Source organism: Helicoverpa zea, chromosome 20, assembly GCF_022581195.2.
Source record: "Helicoverpa zea isolate HzStark_Cry1AcR chromosome 20, ilHelZeax1.1, whole genome shotgun sequence".
NCBI lineage: Eukaryota > Metazoa > Arthropoda > Insecta > Lepidoptera > Noctuidae > Helicoverpa > Helicoverpa zea.
In genome coordinates, this window is record NC_061471.1 from 2759477 (window position 1) to 2781893 (window position 22417).

The window sequence follows — 22417 nt, forward strand, 5'->3', positions numbered from 1 at the left end:
ATTTATAGGATAAAGAAATAACTGAAAAAAGCATCGCCCATACTTGTGAATTTGGACAATATTTTGGGATATGACATTTCTCAAGGAATCAACATTGTAATTTTGACAGTTTATTTTTTTGAATGCCTAACTGCTTTAACGCAAAGCAATATTCGTTGTTCTGCTAAAATAAAAACTTATTACAGTAACTTTAAGTTTTCATAATGAGGGGAAACGATGGGTGGATTGTGTGTAATTCGATATGGTAAAGCATTTTATTTGTGAGGTATACGGCAGATAGAAAAGTATGGAAAAAGAAAACATGTTGCGCCGAAGCCCTAAATAAGGAGGTTTATTTACATGGATATATACAGTACATATTAAAAAAAAAACTATCCTAGTAAAACAAAAAAAAAACACTAAAACTAAAACGCGTCAAAAAATTCCTCGCCATTGCCTCTAATTGGAAAGAAGCAAGCTCATTTTACCAGCCTTAAATAATGTCATCGACCTATAAAGTGATTAAGTACTTAAACAAGAAACACAAGTAATAATTATTATTACCTATTACCTGGTACCAATAACCGTATGTATGGTCATGGTACCTATTAACCATGGAATCGCAGGAAAACGGCTAGTTACTGATATTACACATAAGAAATAGGCGACAACTTAAACCCAGAGTAGGTACTTACATACGTCTAGCTAACCACAAAGTGCACCTAGATATATCACGATGTAACCGAGACACCCACTTTCCTCAGCATCCTGTAGTTTCTCATTACATTTGGTGCAGATCAGTCATCTCGTGTGTTTACAACAAAAGTGTTCTGTCCCCACTTTTAAATTTATTTCATTTTAAGTTCCGAAATGGTAGGTAAACATTCTTATTGCATTTCAGAATCCAGTGAATTTCCTTTACATGCATTGCATATACATAAAGATCCCTATCATTTTATTTAGGTACCTACCTAATTAACGTGCTTGCCTTGATAATAATTGAGCACGATAATCTGTTCCGTTCAGCCTTAACTCAACTTTCATTTGTTTTATCCTACAACAGGCTTTTGACGTCCAAGGAGTTTTGGCACCAGTATTCACACCCTTCTTGGAGTCCGGGAGTATTGACTTCTCAATCATCCCTAGTTATATGGCGTATTTGAACGAGAACCATATAAATGGGATTCTTGGTAATAACCGCATTTGTATAACATTTACTTAACATACTTAACTTGAAAGCCATTAATACTCATAGCATAGGGAAGTCGTCAGATATGGCGTTACCAACGCCAAACACTTGGTGTCCCGACGCTCGGTCACCCGATGCGGAGTGTATCGACGTTCGGCCAATCAACCCAACGCTCGGCGACTCGACTCTTGGCCTCTTGACGCTGGGTTTTCCGAAGCTCGAGACATTGGCTGTACCGGTCCCATCATTTAGTGTCAAAGAGAGTAGTCCCATAGAGACTAGAAGTCCCTCAGCTAGGCGTCCCAGACATCGAAGTCGCACGACAAGGTTATGGTTTAATTGCCGTTTCTTCCAAAGTAGGTGGCACCACTGGCGAAGGCATGTCGCTGAGTGTACATGAGAGGAAGTCACTCTTCGAAGCCTGGATAGCAGCTGCCAGGCCCTTTGGTACTAAAGTCATCGCACAAGTTGGAGGTGCACCATTGCCAGATGTATTAGAACTGGTAGGTGGTACCTACTGGTAATGCTCACTATCTTTTTATGTAAGGTTGATAAAAAGTAGCCTGTGATATAAGCACCTGTATGACATTCTTGAATAAGCCATAACTCTACCTTTAGCCATATCAAAATTCATCCATTCACAAAGCACATATACCTACGTTAGAGAGATCACCTTATCGTTTTAAATGCGTGCTACCCTATAAATTTTTCTGATCAGGCGACTCACGCGGAGAACCTGAAAGCTGATGGCCTCATGACCCTTCCGGAACTGTACTACAAGCCGAGGACCGTGGATCAATTAGTCTGTTACCTGCAGCAAGTATCCGGGGCAGCTTCGACTCTGCCTATTGTTTACTATCACTTTCCTATGATGACTGGAGTTGATGGTAGGTTACTGATCTGATACGGTTGCAGGATTGCTGAAGACCCAGTATAGTGGGGCTTCATAGTTTTATTAACCCATGGCCACCCTGTGATAAGTGTGACCGAAAGCATTTCTGTCTGTCTGTCTGTGGCTACGTAACTCTTTCTAGCACTTCTGCAATTCTTCTTGTGAATCTGTGATGTAAATTGCTTTTCTGCATAATAATATTGGATTTTAAGTACCAAAAATAGTACCTAGTAGGAACTGTATCCCTCTTATTATAAAACGCGGTATCAAATAAGTATCGGCTTTTGTACTACCTTTAATCCACCTTTAAGTACGACCTTGAAAAAACGTTATTACAAAACGCAGTTTATCGCAAGTCCTATTACTATCTGTAGTACAAAAGATAAACCATCGAGCCCCCTAGTTTAACTGCAGTACTTAGTCGACAAACGTCAAATTCCGTCATTATTTACTTTTGAGGTTATTTGTTTTGTGATGAAAAAAACGAAAGTGGATATAAATATGTGTGATTTGGAATACTTGGATGTGTTAGAATACTATTGAGAGTGTCCGGGGACCCAACAGAATGCGTCATCGTCAAAATCTCTTCAAATTACCTGACGACAATTTTCGATATAAATATCGATTTACGTTTTTCGAAATAATAGTCAATTGAATGCATGATGATAATCCAGGATGATCCTATGATGCTCAACTGGGCTCGCCATAAAGTAAGTAGCCTTTACAGTGCAAGTAGGTTGCCAAAACATCCTAATTAATTGTATAAGAGTCAAAGTTTTTATTATGGATGTTTGTTTATGTTCCACGCATAAACTACCACATAGATTTTGATGAAACTCCGAAAATATATCAGATTATCATACAGTCTATTGTTTATTTACAGATTCAAGACTATTTTGGCGTTTTGCACGCCGTATTTCTGCCAGTAATATGCAATGTTTGTAAAAGACTGGAAGCTTGCTAAAATGTAGAAAAATGCCTAGATGAGAAAGGGAACAAGATTGTGTGATGAAGAACAGTGTCCAACATGTATCAGTGCATTTGACTGTATAAATAGACATCGGAATAAAATATAATTTTCTACTTTTATGTTGTTTCAAATGTTTCATTTTCTTTTGGTAATTTAATGCACACGATATTCTGTGTGTAAGTTATTGTGCACTTAATTTTGAAGAGGTTCTAATTAGATGCACAACGTCTTATTTAATCATTTAAATCGGGATGAAAATAATCCAAATTATTTCTAACCTAAAAACAAAACATAACTCGGAAACGCGCGCTGACGTTCCGTTATACGCGCAAACTCGATAGTTGTTTAAAAGAGAATAATTGGATCATATGTATATCGTTAAAAGATACTAGAAATATAAAATTACCTTTAAATAATAAAAAGTAATATTTTCAACTGCAGAGATATTTTTTTTATTATCATAGTTATTTATTTTTCATCAAAATAGACTTAACAAAATAATGTAAAAAGGAACTGCGCATAGAATTCGGAACGATTGAACGAATGATTTAAATATTTGTTGCTTATAATCTGTGGATATTATTTGAACCATAGACAAATCGAAGTACTAAACAGTCTTCTCTTAGTCTACGTTTTGTAATAAGGATGTGAAGACTATCGTAAGTACCGTAACAAACCAAGACGTCTTCAGTCGGGTTTAAACCACTACTTGCGGCAGTTTTTATAATAAGAGGGTATAGGATTATTGTATTTTGTTTTTTTTTTTTGTGATATGAAAAAAATCTAAATAAATAAAATAATCTGAGATGAAATTAAACATTTCTGTTCTTCAGTAAGCATGCCCAAATTATTTCAAGAAGCCTCAAAATTGAAGTTGAAGTTGAAGTTACCAAACTTCAAAGGAGTGAAGGCCGACTTAGGAGTGGCGATGGAAGTAGCACACCTGCTAAGAGAAGACCAGAAGATATTCATAGCTAACCATGTAAGACCATGCCACATTTTCAATATAGATAATAATCCGTACCTTACCTAATGATATGCGCAGCGACAGATTAACTACTACTAAATTAACATTTCAATACGGGAATCTTTTCGCAAAAATCCTATATAACTTACCTATTTATAGTTTTATGTAGGTATGTATTTTCCGTTCAAATTTACAGCATATCGCCCCATCAGTTCTCATGGGCCACGACACAAGCATAGCGACCGTCACCAACCTATTCCCAGTCCTCGTGCATAACATTGTAAGCGCTGTGAAGGATAGTGACGTAGTAAATGCGAGGGTCCTTCAGAAGAGACTGAATGAAATAGTCACTGCTTTAGCTGTAGAAGGTAAGTCTTTTAAGCAGTCCACAATAGCAGCCAACACAATCTCTCCTCATCGCAAATGCCTAAAAATAAATAACAATCAATGACCCCCTGAAGCATGTAATGTTCATGTAATATTTTAACGTCTTTATGACAAAAATATGAAAGGTCTAGCTTACCTCATACGGTCTATTCAAATTACTTCTCCTTAGGTACTAATATTATAATGCGAAAGTAACTCGAACGAAACTCTTTCTGTCGCGCTTCCACGCTAAAGAAAACTCGGGACGCGGGTGGAACCGCGGGGAACGGCCTGTATTTACCATCGTGAAAAGCATTCAGATTAGATCAAGAACATTAAAGTTAACATCTTAAAGTAAGGTAAGCTAACGTTTTCAGGTGACTTCGTGCCAGCTATGAAGACAGCTATGGAATTGGTGACCGGCATCCGAATGGGCCAGACGCGGCCGCCTCTAGTTTCATTCAACTATGAACAGAGATCACGTCTGAAAGACACCTTGATCCGTTTAGATGTTAAGCTACAAGATACTGCCTAATCATAAAACGCTTTAATAGCAATATGCAGTTATTATTATTGAATACCTGGATACTTTAGATGCGAATGTAGCAGTTTAACCTTTTCGCAGTAGGTACCTATGGTCTACTGCTATGGTATAACATACGCTTTTTCTGGTAGAAAATAAATCAACATATTGAACAATAAAAGATTTTTTATTTACGTTTCACACCGCCCAAAAATAAGAGGCACTGATCATAATGAAACAACAAGCTTATACTATCAATATTTAAATAAATGCATAATTTTCGAGAGTATATTCTATTCCGTTGACATAGAGCACATTTTCGTTTATTGTTTACTTGCTAAGGCCTAAGGTAGATAGTTTGGCTCTGATCCTTTGCTTGGCTTCAGCGGAAAGTGGTTTCTGTGGTAGTGAGGGGGGACCGACTTTGATGCCCGTGGCTATCTCCATGCCAGCCTTCATGATGGGTACCCAGGGACCTGAAAATACAAAAAAAACTATGTAAGACAATTTTTAAGATAATTGAGCCTGTACAAAAATAAAATTACCAAGTAGTAACATCGTTTTTATTTGGAAGAGGTCAGTGCTGCCAGATGAGAATTGAAAAATATTGTTTTTTTTACTGAATATCTAATTTCACAATTTGCGGGCTCTTAAAGTTATTTGACGACAACTGACATAGAATATTACGTTACCTTACCTATCAAAACACATAAAATCCAGGCAAAGCTATACAGAATGGACTAGTGTTGCTATTTATAAAAAAAAACTGCGAACAACAATAAAACTGTTTCGATTTTTGAGCAGCTTTCAAAATTCAAATATTCTACCTTCACAAGTATGAGCTTCGATAGCCAAGCTGAGTTTCTCCTGCAATGCTCTAGCCTTAGCGATGTCATTCTTCTCAACGGCATCCAGGATTTCTTGGGCAAGCTTAGGGAACAGGTTGAAACTTGTCCCGATGCTGGACTTGATGCCTAGGAGCGCTGCTGGCGCGAGGAGCTGAAATTTTTATTTTAACTTACAATAAAAGTGTTGATTGAAACTGCATGTTAGATACATACCTATACATGTACTGAAGCTGATTATTGCACGCCAAAATTAATGTCAATGAACTTAGCTACGAGCCGCTATTACATTTGAAGAAAACTGGATCAATTTCCAAAACCCCATGAAGAGAACTGAATAAAGGAGATAAACAGGAACTGAACAAAGGAAACATAGTCCACCTTACAAATGTCGTCATTGCAGTCATGTTATTCCCAATACGTAGCTATTAGTTGTAACTCCTTCAAGACCTCACAATCTGTCTCCACATTCTCTCATACTCACAGTATCAGCTCCGAGGAACATCTCCTGTCCATCCTTGAGAGTCCGCAGTACTTGCGCGCCCTCGCTCAGGTCGTTCGACGTGAACTTGATGCCCTTGAAGTTGGGGATGCTCACTGTAGCCGCGGATACGAATGCTGGCATGTTTACTGAAGAGAAATATTAAGACCGTTGAAGCTTTTTGATAGGAGTATGCGATCTGCTGGACAACTAAACTGATGAATAACTATGTAGGTCTTCATAAAATTTTATATTCTTCGGTTCAGTCGGTTTACAATTCTCAAGAGTAGCAGACGCAATCGCTCGAGTTTGTTAGGACAAGCTGCTTTCTGCGGTTTCACATGCGTCCTGTGGGTCCATGCGACTGCTTGACTCCCCCGGATTTCCCAGATTTTAATCTACCAATATTTCAAATATCACAGCAATCGGCTAAGCTACATCCCTGGGAAAGCGTAACAACCTTTTCCTATTTACAGCACTGGGGGCAGTGCTGTAAGAATAAGAACTAATCCATTCTCAGTCGACGGCAGACAACTTCAAATTTTGGATTTCCAGTGTTTTGACACGCTTGTGGCATCGTCAGTAGCGTTAAAGAAGAAGAAAGATTAATGCATTAACAAAACGTTTTCTAAGAAGATTCAGGATACTCACTCTCAACCTTACTCATACTCGGTATATGGTAATACAGGACCGGCAGCTTAGGAGCTGCCTTCGCGACCTGAGACACGTAGAATACCAAGTCCTGAACCGACGCCGGCTTGAAGTACAGCTCCGGCAGTGTTAGGAGGGAGTTCGCGCCCACTTGCTGGCAGTAGCGAGCCTGAGGGGGGCAATGGAAGCTGATGAAACGTGTGAACATTATAATACTAAGTAGATTGATTAGGAATCTGTGCCGGTTTGAACACATATTCATAGTCGTTTATTGCAGTAGTACCAATTTTATTTATTTATTTATTTATTTATTTATCACAAAATACAACTATCATTACAGGAGAACCTAATGCAATAGTGTATTGACAATTTTACAGATACTTAATCTAAACTACTCTACACACTTAAAATTAAACATTAATTATATTAGAGCAGGTACAGTACACTACTCTTGTGAATTCATTCAGAGTACAATTAAATTGCTGCGTCTATAGAAGTCCTTTTGTAGTCCGGTCTAGGTTTTTACTGAATTAGATAAAGGACCCCCGGCCCCCGTGGCTTAGTCAGATAAGGCACTTGGTACAGTGTCAGATTGTGAAATGTTCTTCTTATATTCATGCTGGGTTACGGCTTAGAAAATCCGTTGTTATTTTCAAAAACCCAGCGAAACAACTGCTTATTGCACAAGAAAGATACCACAGGCCCGATGGCTTTACGTGTGGTCTTTTAATATATACCTAATCTTGTCATTTAAGATTTTTGAGATATGTCATGTACCCTAGTTTTATCATAATACATGGAATAACCCATTCATATGTATAAGCCCACATATCGTTGTTTACATTATGATAATATTTTAACAGGCACCTTAACATTTCTCATTGTATTTATCTTAAGTGAGACGTAGATAAACACTATTTACCAACCCAATATTTTAAGATAAGCGCACTTGATATTACATAAAGAATATGTCATTTATACTTATATTTTAGTTCTTGAAGATATTGCAGAATTGAAGAAAAGGTGAAAGTATCACTGCAAGATAATTAATTGCCTCAACGGCTGGGGGCATAGAGATTTATTCACTTTTATGATAAAAGGGTTAACAAACCAATAACAAATAAGTTAAAGAAACAATAATACTGTCCTTTAACCTGAATAAACAATGGGTAGTATTTAAACGCAAATCAAAAAATATCCTTTTTCTATGCAATAAAATTCCGAATTCCCATCAAAATCACTGATTGCACAGCAAAATATTCAACTCAAAATATCACTAAACACACTACAATTTATTTTCGCAGCGTACAGCGATTTTTCCTAAAGCAAAAGCTTTTTCATCAATGCACAGCTAATAATCTTAATGCACATTATACATGTTAACTCTTTTTCTTTTAAATATAGCTTCTATTTTTATATAATTTACAGCAGTTTTTCTGAATAAAACGGCATTTTATTAGTCACAGTCATCTTATTATTTATTAATTACCACATAATGAGATCAGCAAAAAAATATAAAATTAAATACAAAATTGTAATTTATTGAATTATTAAAGCCAGTAATTTATTATATTTTTTGCCCAATAGGCACATTTTTAGCTTGCTTTTAGCACAGGTGGCGCCACGTACTTGAGTTGGATCGCAAGTCCGATGATATGCTTGCACATATAGTTCTTAAAAAAAATGGGACAGATGCATTTTCAGTCATTGTCAGTACTTCCTTTTGGCATACATTTCATAATATAAGTAGTCATTAAAGGCAGAACTATCATATTTCAGAATGTTTATAGTCAGAATCATCTTTTGGCATAGTTTTGGAATTTTTATTTTCCTGTAAGAAGCATGCAGCATGTAAGCAGGCATGCAACATCGAAGTAAGCATGCAACATGCAGCAAGCATGGCTTCTGTCACGGCTCCGGCGCTTCGTGGCTCCGGCGGTCCCATGCGAGCTTATCGTCGCAGATGGTTTTCACGCTCACCACCGCAGTTTCGGCTTACTGGCCGGCTGAGCCGGCCAGCCTCAACCGCGTCGGCGAGCGTTAAACCTACCTGCGTCTCAGCTCGCAGGCCGCCTCGCCCCTCCGCGCCTACGCGGTTTTGAATTGCACTCTAGGGGTAGGGCAAACAAGACTACGTGGAGTCGGTTTTGCAGCGATTCGTTTTCGTTACTAGCTTCAATTTTTAAAACAATGTTTTTTAATTGAAGGCAAAATAAATTGAATACAAATAAAATTCTACCATCTTCACATTACGCTGAATGAAATTTCAGTTAATTTGTTCTTGCTTTTAGAAATAATGCAATGTAACAGGATTTTTTTGTTATAATAATCATTACATTTGCCGAGCATGGCTTCTTGAAAATTAAGACAAATATGATGAACAGGTTTTGTTGTACTTACTGGTTAATATGCGACTGGGGTAGTTATTTTGCTATGAAATATGGAAAATTTGCTGTGCAGTCAGTATTTAATGCTTGTATGTAGTATTTTTGTACAAGAATAAATTTAACTGTATTGCATTATAAGGAAAAAAGTAATGTCATATTGATGTATAATTTCGAATTATCTGCAGTTTGAGTTTTGTTAAACATTTAGTTTATTTGTAGTGAAGTAAGTTATTTGATGTAAAAAATAATATAAATGATGAGTATTTATTGATAGGCGATTATTTATTTGATATGCAATTTATAATATCCCATAAACAATGACATGGGTGAGACTAGCGGTTAAAATTTCTGTATTTAAAAAATACGGATTTATTGTTTTTTATTTACTTGAACTAAAGACAGTTTTGCCATACACAATAATACACATATTAACCACACCTTTGTATCTTGCTTTGGAAACTCATGTTCATTCACTTTTACAACATTTTCTGTTGCAACATTTTCAACATCAACATTTTCTGTGGTCTTTTTCATCTTCTATTAAAATACTTTTTGTATTTTAAGATAAAAAAGACCTCTTGAGATTGTAAGAGATCCTTTATGTCAATTTTTTTTTCTTAAAATTACTTACCAGCTCAGTGACATCAGCCAGTGGAGCTCCTCCCACTTGCACCTGAATATGGAGACCAGTGGTCTTGGCGACAGCAACCCAGGCGTCTATGACCTTCTTTCTGTCTGCCACCGATAGAGACATGTGCTCGCCTGTTGTGCCTCCAACTGCAGTAACAAAGAACAATTTACATTAGAAGTCAACAAAGCTCATTGCAAAATACTGGTACAGCTGCATCTCGTTAGACTGGAAGCCAACCCCAATAAAGTTGGCATAATTAGGCTAGGCAAATAGAAAGTCAACAAAGCTTATATCACCGAGGCAGGAGTGGTCAGATAGACATTCGCTTTACTTAAAACACTAGTACTCAGGTGCACCTGGCTGGGCTGGAAGCAGGCCCGCCGTAAGCGGGCGTGCAAGGCGTGCACCGCACGCGGGCGGCACGTCCTAGGGGGCGGCAAATCGAGCAACTTATCACGTAATATTAAAAAAATACAATATCTTTTTACCAATTATTTGATTTCAATATTTCCGAACACAGCAATAGCGCTAAGAATATTACTTACACTGCCGGTTTCAGTTACATCTGTTGATCATTTTCAAAATTAAAAATTATTAAAAACGATTTAAGATCAACCATTAGCGTAGCGTGGGGGGAGAGAGCAGGGGGGGCAAATGCCCTGGGCGGCACTATTTACGGGGCGGCAAAATTAATCCATACGGCAAAATTAAACCATAATTACGTAATAAAAATATTTTTACTCAAAATAAATGAGTACGTTAGCAATAAAATTTCAGAAAAAGCCGCCCTCGCTTTGGTCTCGCCCTATCAATTTTGACGGGTTCACCCTTTGCATCCCCAAAAAAATTCGCGCTCGCTCCGCTCGCGCCTCCATGTCAGATATCGCAATCAGTAGCGGTTTTAGGGTAGGGCGCGGTTGGGCGACGGCCCAGGGCGCCGCAGGCGCCCCCAACCAATCCTTGATCAGAATGTTACTCCTATTTTTGTTTTAAAGAACAATGGGCGAAATGTTTGGATGTTGGTCTACTCCCCCTCTAGTAATGAGTCATACATCATTTGAAAGGTCTTTTCAAGCGTTACATTTTGTACTAACATACTAATTACCAATTCTTAGTACTTTAGAAGTAAGAGCTTATTTTAGATTACATTATCGATAGGTGTTTTCAGTTTATAAATCCCTTCTCTACAAATAAATTATATTGGATTTTAAATGGAACAAACCTTTCTAAATGGAACATTTCGTACTTACCTTTAGCAAATTGTCAGTACTTTAGAAGCTACAGCAGATTTTAGAAATAGTTATTATTTCACTAAAAACGTTCTAACTCCCTAAATACTAACAAATGACAATCGCCGCCATACAAGAAAATACTCTACATAACACAAGCTTTCTATTGATATATCACTTAATGCGAGGTATCACTTAATGCACTTAATGAGAGGTAGACCAAAACGCTCATTGTCCTTTCATCAAAGATAGCATCAGGGCCATCTTAACCTATGGTGCAGGGTGTACGAATAACCCGGGCGCCGCGGGCTCAGGGGCGCCGAAGCGGATTTGTGTTTAATTCCGCGTAAAATTTGAGAAATTCTCGAACAAACACTAGGTACTTTTAATGTCTCAATACTCAAAAAAATTCGCGCTCCCTTCGCTCGCGGCTTCTTCACTTCACAGTCGCTCTTTATTATATATGTTTAGGACTTTTAGTGATCCAAAACTCAAAAATTTTCGGGCTTGCTTCACTTTACAGTTGTTTTTAAACGGTTTTATTTAGCTCACCCTGTTTGTTTTTTTTTTTTATTTATTTATTATTCTTGGGTCAAATTTAGTAATTCAAATTTAAGTAGGTACCTTCCTGTTGTCAGATTGATCTGAAATTTGGTACACACCTTCAATTCCGATGACAATACAATATAGTAATATCAATAACATTGTAAATCCAAGATGGCCGCCGGTACAAAATGGCGGATTACATATTTTTTCATTTTTCAACCCCCTCAATATGGGTATCAAATGAAAGGGCTACACAAGTAGAATACTGTCAGCAACCCCAGCGGGGCCCAGGCCTGCGGGATTGTTCGAAAGAGTTACCGTGGTCCTGGTACATAAAAGGCCTACGACGAAACACAACGGTTTTTAGTCAATAAGAGACTGGCACTCCCTCACCGCTGCTGACCCATATATAGAATGAGGAATATTCGGTAGGCATTTTCATTAAATACTAAAAACTAGAAAATAAAAAATCGGTAAAAAAAGTTTTAAGTTAAACAGTTTTACTTTATGTGCACTGAAAACTAGAAAATAAAAAAAACTGTTAAGTCCTTACCTTTAAACCTACGTAGGTGGTCCCGGTCATATTAGACTAAAATAAAAACGCGGGGCCCTCTGAAATCCTATCTATGGCAAAGCATATCTTTATACTTTGGTAGATCATGAGCTCGGCGTGCGTTGGTGAAGCCGCTACGGCTGATTATTGATTGTCAAAATCTCCAGTTACGATTATAGTAAGTCGATGCAATCCACACCTATTATACCTCTAGAAGAAAGTACTACAGCAATAGTTAGGTAATGGGCCCCACGTTTTTATTTTAGTCTAATATGACCGGGACCACCTACGTAGGTTTAAAGGTAAGGACTTAACAGTTTTTTTTATTTTCTAGTTTTCAGTGCACATAAAGTAAAACTGTTTAACTTAAAACTTTTTTTTACCGATTTTTTATTATTTTTCAACAACTTTTTAGTCTACCCTAGCAAAAAGATAGCGTCGTTTTTAAGTTCTTTTATTAATAAGAAAGTAACTTCTAGTTTCCATATGAACTTTCGTATTTACGGTACTACTTTAAGTCCCAAAATTTTAATACATAGGCGCCATCACCAACAAAGAATTATGTACGTTTGGGCAAAATTTTAAGAAATTTTGGTTTTGAGTTCTAAAATATAACAAAAAATTTCGCGCTCGCTTCGCTCGCGCAATCAGAAGACATGTTCCAGTGTTTTTGCATTCACCCACCAGCAATAACTTATGTACGATTGGGCTACATTTTACGTTATTTTTGCTTCGACTTGTTAACTATAAAAAAAATATTCGCGCTCGCTTCGCTCGCGCAATCGGTAACTACATACGTCTCTGTTTTTCGTATGGGTTTGAATTGCAGTTGGAGAGCGCCGTAGAAATCTCGCTCAGGGCGCTGGTAGAGTTAAAACCGGCACTGATCGCAATTTATCTTTGTTTAATTGTTGAGGCATTCAATTCCGAAAAATCATCATGTTTACTTCATGAAAACTCTAAGGAAAAAATCGCGCTCGCTTCGCTCGCGGCTTCATGTACATTTGCACTTTATTTCTGTGCATATCTTACTTTTTGACTTTGCTTTGTTAATTTACAGTGGTTTTTATTTGTTTTGTGTCCTTAGACTAAAAAAATTTCGCGCTCGCTTCGCTCGCGCTTCCTTACATATGAAATGTGTCTCATGCGTTGACTTTTTCAACGGGAAGCCCACCAAAAATCATTAATAACATATTCTAATGAAATTAAACATTGCTATAGATATTTCAGTTCGTTAGTTTAAGTTACCCATAATCTGTTCTAAGCACTTTGATATACATTATGTGGGTACCTACCTATTAATCACAATCTTTCAATACATAGGGGCCACTTGGGTAATGATTGCACTGCATTGATGCCCTAAGCAATTGCTTAGTCTGCTTATGGGCTAACCCAGGACTTCTTAGGTTACTCTAAGTCTTAGAGCATTTCAAGTAAATAAAAAGTTATGTGTAATATATGTTATGTACCTATTGCAATATTTATGTATCCAAAAGTAGGTGCGTTTTCTGCAATCAGAGCGGTGCATGTACATATTTTTTTCTGTTGGACAAGTAAAATGGATATGAATTTGGGGTCCGGACCCCTGGGCCCCTTATATATTTTTTGACAAAACCCAGTATAATATGTAGTCGTAGGGCGGCATAATCGGTTTTGCACGCGGGCGAACAAACAGCTAGCGGCGGGCCTGGCTGGAAGCCAATATAGTTGAGAAATGGCTGAAGATTTTAATGCAGAAAAACTGTTTAAATTGAAAAAATAATCTTGTTTTATAAATATTGATTATTTATATTGAACCTGGTAAATATTTTCAAGATACAAATAACTAGTTTAAACAATACCAGCAGAATATCCTTTGCATGTTTTAATGTCTAAATTTTAAAACTTAGATATTTATATCAGGTTCATGTAAGTATCTTACCCAACACGGATTTAATTCCCGAATCAGCCAAGAATTTAGCATAAGCTGGGATAATTCCATAGTTGATGGTCAAGTCATCATTCAGCGGAGTGAACACTGGGGGCATTAAACCACGGGCTGTGAAGGACACCTAGTTACCATGGAAACAAAAAAAAAACAAGTTAATAAAACAAAGTAAATAACCTTAGACATGTTACTAAATCTACTTCTGACAATGTTGTCATTAATTTATTTTTGTAGTTGCATTAAAAGTTTTTAGGGTGTAAATCTAAGGTATAAACTAATCAAACAAATTCAGTAGAAAGGTGTATAAATTATTTTAATTTAAAGCTTACATTAACCAAAAAATAAATACAATAACAGGGTAAAATACTCACCATTTTTAAGTTTTATTATTTCAATGTTATCTTCACGACTCCACAGTAAGCACAACAGACGAGCAATGATCGCTCTTAAGTAAACTTTGTTATTTATTTCAGCTCAATCGATTTATTTACAGTTTTCTTATCATCTCCATTATCAGTAACTTGATAAACAATGAGAAACTTTCCCGCGGCAAACTTGAAAAGTTTTGAAAAACGAACGTCAATGTCAAACGATTGTAATTTCTGAACTAGCAATCGTAACATCGTTGCTCCTGCAAGATTCAATTTCTAAGTTGAAAATATAATTATCTCACCTTTGATTATTTAAAATATAGTTGTAATATTGTAACGTAATTCATATCACAAATAATTAATTAATGCCAAAGAGGGATCGAACTTCTGCTCGTCAGGTTAATGTGGCAAGATTTAAAAAACTTAATGTAAATAAAAGAAAGAAACACGGTTCTGTTTATTAAAACAATGCATGGTCCTTTTGTAAATTATTTTCTTCTTATCATTGCTTTTTATAGTGTTTCTTTTATCCAATGACAAAACACATCATTATTGAATGCATAGATCTCAAGGTATATTTATAAAATGGCGATGTTCTTGACATTTTACGATTTTAATCACATCGTACGACGTAAAGACAGAGATGGGAATATTTATTTACTTGAAAAAGGCGAGATAGCATGAACATGAATGAAAAGGTACCCTAATCAATCAATCACAAATTCACAACACCAATTTTTCTGAATTATTATTGTAATTTATTGTGAAGTGCGTTAGTTTTAACAAAACTAAGAAATCCATGAAAATGAATACTATATCCAGTGAGTTGAGTATGCATGATTTGAACGTTAGATTTTTTGAGATCATGCAAAATGAAAATAATGCAGAAGCTGCAGCAAATTACATATTCGAAGCTGTGTGTGACGATGTGACCCTAGGATTTGCTTTCGAGTTCCACCATGGCCTGAAGACTGGCCTAACAGACTTGATAGAGGGTGAGAAAGAGGAAGAGGAACCTTACAAGATAGTGAGCACGCCAGAATGTGACGTTTTCGGCTTCTCCATGATGAAAAAGACTCCAGATTCAAATTGTTCATGTCCGAACTGTGAAAGGCCAGTTTCAGCTACTAGATTTGCCCCTCATCTAGAAAAATGCATGGGTAAGTCAGATAAAACCCAACTTCTTAACCTTGATATTCAAGAGCTAAATGGTTTCATGTCTACACAATTTTCTTGAAAATTTCTTCAATCATGCTGTGTTTTACCTCAAATCCTACCAAACTAAGAAATGTTTATCTACAACCAAAGAATGCTGTATGTGGTTCACATAATTTCAATAGTGACATTGGAGCTTTGCAATAATTAAAAAGGTACTGGTATCCGGCAGAACCTGTTTAAAATTAGAAGTAGGAAAATACATGGATTGTCTATCACTCTTGTTTTGCATGGTTATTCCTTACAATGCAATGCTAGTGTGATTTTAATACTACATATTATAATATCAAATCCTTGTAACCCTAATCAGTACGATTATAGAAAAACTAGGTGTATGAACCTTTAGAACTTTTTTTTTAATAAATTCAAGCTATGCGACAACTACGTATCAATATAAGATTTAAGAATAATTTTACAGCATAAAGTTTCCTTCTAAATTATATTGTTGCTCTGTTGTTAGTATGAACTTAACCTCTATTGATTTGTCCTTCCATTGTTGTCCTTCTTTTGTAATTTTTATGGTAATATGCAAAAGGGATTGTTGAAGGATTATGTAATATGTTAAAGACACCGTCAGATAGGTACACCGTCAGTTTCTAAAAGCTCCATCAATTTTAAAGCTTTATTAAATCTATTGCTGACACTTTTTATCTTGTTGACAAAGAGTCAGCAATAGATTTAATGAAGCTTTAACTTTAATGGTGCTTCATGCGATTGAAGATAGTGTGGTAAGTTTAATCTTTCCTTAAAAATCCTAATATAAAAACTATTCTTATTATGTTAAGTGAATACATTTGTAACAGTGGGCACTACACTACCTACACAGGTGGAAGAGTAGACCCCTGTTGTTCTTTTGAATTGCAAAAAAATCATCTTCCTAGCTTTGCTAGTCCTTTCCCAGACTTTGGGTCGGCTTTTAGTCTGACCGGATACAGCTGAGTAGTATTTTACACTGCCAATCGGACTCAGACTGCCAATCTGACTCAGTTGTTATTTAGCCACGAGCTCCTTTTTGCTGTCTTATGTCTTCATTTACAATGGATTAAAGAAAACTACTGAAAGCAGGTATATGCAAACATTACCCCTACATCTTATTTAGAAGTTAGCCCAGCAGTGTAATAGTACAAATGCTGATAATGATGACATAACTGAATTTGGGTCATGTCTTTTTAACCACCTTTATTTCACCTTATTTCAGGCATGGGCCGCAACAGCTCTCGCATAGCTTCCCGCCGAATCGCCTCCAACAGCCGAGAGCCAACCTCCTACGCGGGGCTCCTAAGCGACGATGAAGACGACGTCGACTGGTCAGGGGGCTCCGTGCAAAACGAGCGGCGGAAACGCAGGATCAAGAACAACAATAATAGGAAACCTAATAAAATGCATAAGTATGAATACAGTAGTTTTGGTAGATATATAATTTTGAGTTTGTATGTGGACTGTTTGGTCTGTGGTTAAACCTTTGTAATGTAATATAGAACTATGTTGTATTAAGAAGTATGGATCATGATATGGGCTGTATGTTTCAACTACAGATCTTACCATACTGATAATATTATTTTCAAAGGGTCTAATGACTTGCATCTTTTTTTTTTTTTTTTTTTTTAGCGACGTAAAATCATCAAATGACCCCTCCCGCTGTGGGTTAGCAGCGGTGAGGGAGTGTCAGACTCTTACTGACTAAAATCGTCGTGTTCCGTCATAGACCTTTTATGTGTCTTTTATGACCTTTTATCTCTTTCGAACAACCCGCAGCCCCGGCAGGCCTTGGCCCTGCTGGGCCCCGCTGGGGTTGCTGACATCTCTTTGAGGAGCGCGTGGAACAACGCGCGCCGTCGACACGGGTCTGTCGTCTAGAAAGACAGAGGGACGATGAGCCACCCGAACTCACCGCCCACAGACCCACGCCTACGGTGGCCGGGAGTCATCTCGCGACACCCGGCGCCCATGGTGTCTACCTGGTCCAGCGCGGCGGCCGGGATGAGAGGTTCGAACTCTCTGGCGTTCCGCCTCCTCCTTCTCGAGCATGACCGCTTCGCAGAAGGAGGCGACGGCATCCCATTCCCTCTCGCCCCGGACCATGGCCTGAACCAGGGCCGGACGCGAGAGGTCGCCGCCGCCCAAAGCCTCGACGAGGACCCGGCGGTGCCCTTCCCAAGCGGGGCACACCTGGACTGTGTGGTCCACCGTGTCCTCGGGGCTGTCCGCACAATGGTGACACCCGGGCGCCTCCTCACGACCGATGCGGTGCAGGTACCTCCCGAAACAACCGTGTCCGGTGAGGACCTGCGTCATGCGGTACGTGAGGGCGCCGTGACTCCTCCCGAGCCACTCCTCAAAGAGGGGACTTATCGCCACGATGGTGGCGTGCCCTGCACTGGGTTGCGACAGTCGCTCCCTCCAGGCCACCATGAGATCGCGCCGGAGCTCCGCCCGCTGCGCGACAACTTGCCGCGGCAACGGGGTTTCTCCCCGGCGCTGAGCCTCCTCGCGCCAGTCGTACAGGCGCAAATGACTTGCATCTTAAGTTTACATAGTATCAATGCAATTTTTTCATTTAAATACAAGAACAGTACCAATGTCTTTATTTACCGTTTGACTAACCTGGCTATGAAGGTTTAACCACAGACTAAATAAGACTACATATTCTAATAGAACCAACCGAGGAGCTCCTTTGTCTTAAATATGGAATTAGATTAAAAATTTCAATATCTGCCTTTCGCTTAAGTAGTATGTTAAAATCGGTGAGTGAGATACCCAAAAAAGGGGTACGGACATTCTTTATAGAAAACTAGACTAAGTTTAATTTTAGAACTCATTAGTCAAAGGACATAATAAAAAAAAACAATTTATTTTAATAGAATATAATAAAGAGTTTATTGTTCTTTGTTTCAAACTTCTAATGACCTGGCTACAGTATTCATGGTACGTTCACATGCTCCGAGAGTCAGCTTTTAGAAAGAAAACAAAATATAGTTACGCATTTTTTATAAAATCTAGCTAGCACTTGCATGCATTTTGGAAATATACATACAACATATATAGTTAATTATATGTCATATTTGTGTTATGTATATAAATCTTATACTTGTTCTAAAATGTGTTTGTGCATTTGGTCGAGTTATTAATATTAAATATCTTGATAGCGCAGTAATGGATAAAGGGGAGAAATAAGGACTAACCCCGTTCTCCTCTATTATATTTATATAAACAAATAAAGTAATGATGATACAACAAAAAAAATCTAAGCCGGGCCTTAAAACTTCAACAAGCACAAAGTCTCTGTAGTGAAAGTCCATCACTGTACCTACTATTATAACAATAGCCCTAATGCACAATCACACACACAGCCGGGAAGCGATGCGAATTTGCATTTTTCACTGTAAAACTATTATCGATATTATTTTCATTGTAAAACTTTGACAGGTGAAAGTCGTGTTAAACGATTTTGAATTCTATTTCAATGGTATGTAATGTCAATAATAGTGGTACAACCAGGGCCGTCTATCTTATCCTTTCTGAAGGCACGATAAAAAAGGCGTTTATGATTGCATACCAATTCATAAAATAGGCGCGTATGTTTCCCGCGGGACCTCTTGATATGTCAGTCCCTATTGCGCCTATTGAACAAGAGAGCCTTAATTACAGTGAAAAATACACTTCAATGTGTTCCTCCATATCAATGCCAATAGTGTACAAACCATAGAGTTTATAATGGAAACTCTTTCAGGCACAACAACGGCACGACGAACGCGGACGCGAACGACGGTGGCGCCACCTACGAAACGATGACCGCTAACGAGAAGAAGAATTTGCTGCAGCAGATCTGCGGCGTCGTTTCCGAGCACACTAAGAAACTTTGCACTAGGTAAATAACCGTTTATACTGTATAGACACTGGCTGTTTCTAGTGATTGGAACCGCCTCCAGGGAACTACTTCCCGCACCTGGTTTAAACTAGCTTTTTCTTCAGGCTTTACATCTTTTAACTATGAATTCCAAGCAAGCACAAATATCTCTCTGTCTAACCTTTTCCCAACTATGGTGAGGTAGGCTTCCAGTCTAGCTGGAAGTAGCTGAGTACCTGAGTTTCACATAGAGTGACTGCCTATCCGACCTTCTCAACGCAGTTACCTGGGAATCTGATACCCCGTGGGTGTCAGACTTTTGGCTGCAAATCATAACTGTAGCTATAATTTTCCAGATCAACTCGCTGTCCACAACACACCGAAGAACAGAGGCGCGCTCTCCGCAACAGCGTGCTAGAGCCCTCCACTCCCGAGTCGCACAGCATGGGGCTCGCGGCCGACGAGGCGGGGTCGCCGCCCGACTCCAGCCCCTCCTCCTCCTGCTCGTCCTCCAGTCGCAAGCGAGACCGCCACCGCGCCCCGCCCAAGTCCAAAAACAAGAGAGAACGCAATATATCCCCTAATACAAGAGATTAAGGACTGAATTTGATTGGAGGTTCGCTAAACCTCTTAGGAACTAATTTAGCTTGACTCCCCCCTTAAATGGGGGTACGTAACATTGTAAGGCGTTTGCACGCTTGATTAGATATTTTTTTTATAATGTAGGCTGGAAATATTTTCATTTTCTACCGATATTTGACGTTTGACGGTTTGAGGCAAGATGACGTGAATGGATAACGCCAATTCTAAGTTCCTCAAAACATCTACCAATAGTAGATTTAGTTTAAGTTTTTATATTCCATTTTATGACAATAATGTATAAAAATGCCATATTGAGTGAGTTTTTGACATCTGAAGTTAAATTTTTGAGCGTCGCGTGGTGGTTGAAGGTACAGCACTAAAGCTTTGCAAATTAACTTTATCTTACGGTGCATTATAATTTTATGTAAGTACTTAATCCTTGTATGTTCGTACATTGAAATAAAGTTTGGCCAGCTTTCTTCAGGATTTAAAATAAAGAGCGATCGAAAAAGTCTCAATTAAAATATTTAGGCACGTAATACCTATTATACTTGTTAAAGCAAAAGTTGAAATCTAAATATTTATACTGATATTGTTGAAAATCACTACTTACAAAAAAAACTTAGAAATTCACAAATTGATATCGATTTCAGCTTTACACGGAAAATGCGTAGGAGCCATTAAAATGCCTACTGATTTGTTTCATAATGCCAATCGATGTTATTGTAAGATTAGACTATCATTCGTAATAATTCGTATCGATATCCATATAATTTGACGTATTGATTTTATCGATAAATATTATGTAACTTATATCGATAAACTAATCGCAACACTATGTGATACATTTAGGTATAGTTGCAAAATGTTATAACACTAAATTCAAATATCGAGTCTTTTATGGCTCTCGTTACGGTAAGTTTCTTCTTTAGAACTTATACTTGATCTGTTGCCTTGTCGCTGTGCCGCATGATTCTCTTCACAGCATAAATATCGAAAAATTTTCCTCCGAATTAAAGCTGAACTTTTGGGACAGTCAATGTGAATTATATTATCTCTAATGCTTTTCATACATAACGTTATGAGATTCTAAATAACTTTATACTCGTCGGTTCAAACGGTTTCAACTCTCCTCTTCTGAAATTCATATTGAGAATATCAAAAATATAAATTCATTTTGGTCTTAACGAATAACCACTTTGAATATCAAACAGTATCATGTTTTTTATTGAATGACAAATGGGCGCTGAATACTCAGTCAAATGAGTTCTAAATTCATAAGAGCCACAATACTGAATTGAATCTTGTATCAGCAAAAAAATGTTTTTTTTTTTTTTTTTTAAGTTGTATTCGTATTTAGATTTATGTACTTTCTAGTCCCACCGTCCATTGGTTAAAAGTCAGAGATTTTCTTATTGCAAAATAAATATTTAGAATCTCTATACGATATATGCTTGAATTACTTGAAAACTCGGTACCATCTAATTTTTCATTAGATATATGTTTAAAAAAAAAACAATGTTCATGTAAAATTGTAAAGAAACTGAGATTATGATTATTAATGTACGTGTATTAGGTATCGTCCTGTATATACTTATACATACCTACTGTATTGGTCAGGTGTTCATGTAAATATTCACTAAATGTAACTATTATTACCTATTTGACTGAAGTAGTTATTAAATGATATGTATTAAAGGCATGTATTGCGATAAATGCGTATTATTTTTTTCAAGAGGTATTTCGATGGCTCGTACTGAAGAAGGAACCCATCTTCATGGCAAAGTCTACTGAATTGTATCAGCCGTTTTATCATGAAAATGTAACAAATAAGCTCACTTTTGCATCCATAATAAATTCACCTTATTAATTTTATTGATAATTTATTAATATTCCGTTCTTACCTACCAGCTTATTCTTATCTTACCTACTATACTACATACAGATTTTTTATAGACAGAACTACAAATTTACTTAATCAGTTAAAATGCAACAAATACCCTCCTACCTAGTTGCTTCGCGGACTACAATGGCATTCAGACACGTAACGTAGCATCAACAGGTTGACCTTCAGTCGACTACCTGTGGACTACCACTTGTTGCTAGACTGCAGCAGATCGAACCATCGAACCTGCCTAATTGTGAACCTGTTTGGTGCAGAAGTTATGTAGTTATCATACTAATACGGGTATGATATCAATAGGTAACTAGATCTCGTATTTATATCTGCATATCGATTGACGTCATCCGACGGAACATAGGTCAA

The 22417-nt window shown here is 37.5% G+C and overlaps 3 protein-coding genes across 3 annotated transcripts; 2 read left to right on the forward strand and 1 right to left on the reverse strand.

Annotated features, from left to right (window-relative positions):
- Positions 1 to 241: 241 nt before the first annotated feature.
- Positions 242 to 5077, forward strand: LOC124640300 (N-acetylneuraminate lyase A-like). The gene is made up of 7 exons (XM_047178013.1): positions 242 to 265; positions 1043 to 1169; positions 1526 to 1671; positions 1887 to 2055; positions 3864 to 4012; positions 4194 to 4365; positions 4741 to 5077. The coding sequence occupies exons 1-7, from the start codon at positions 242 to 244 to the stop codon at positions 4896 to 4898; spliced, it is 945 nt and encodes a 314-aa protein (XP_047033969.1). The 3' UTR covers positions 4899 to 5077.
- Positions 5055 to 14704, reverse strand: LOC124640185 (N-acetylneuraminate lyase-like). The gene is made up of 7 exons (XM_047177851.1): positions 14508 to 14704; positions 14131 to 14260; positions 9882 to 10027; positions 6864 to 7032; positions 6216 to 6361; positions 5714 to 5885; positions 5055 to 5362 (listed from the first exon to the last, which is right to left on the reverse strand). The coding sequence occupies exons 1-7, from the start codon at positions 14508 to 14510 to the stop codon at positions 5217 to 5219; spliced, it is 912 nt and encodes a 303-aa protein (XP_047033807.1). The 5' UTR covers positions 14511 to 14704; the 3' UTR covers positions 5055 to 5216.
- A 418-nt stretch (positions 14705 to 15122) lies between these two features.
- Positions 15123 to 21867, forward strand: LOC124640184 (SAGA-associated factor 11 homolog). The gene is made up of 4 exons (XM_047177850.1): positions 15123 to 15667; positions 16921 to 17110; positions 19453 to 19590; positions 19926 to 21867. Exons 1-4 carry the CDS (start codon positions 15307 to 15309, stop codon positions 20164 to 20166), a joined length of 930 nt encoding a protein of 309 aa, XP_047033806.1. The 5' UTR covers positions 15123 to 15306; the 3' UTR covers positions 20167 to 21867.
- The last annotated feature ends 550 nt before the right edge of the window (positions 21868 to 22417 follow it).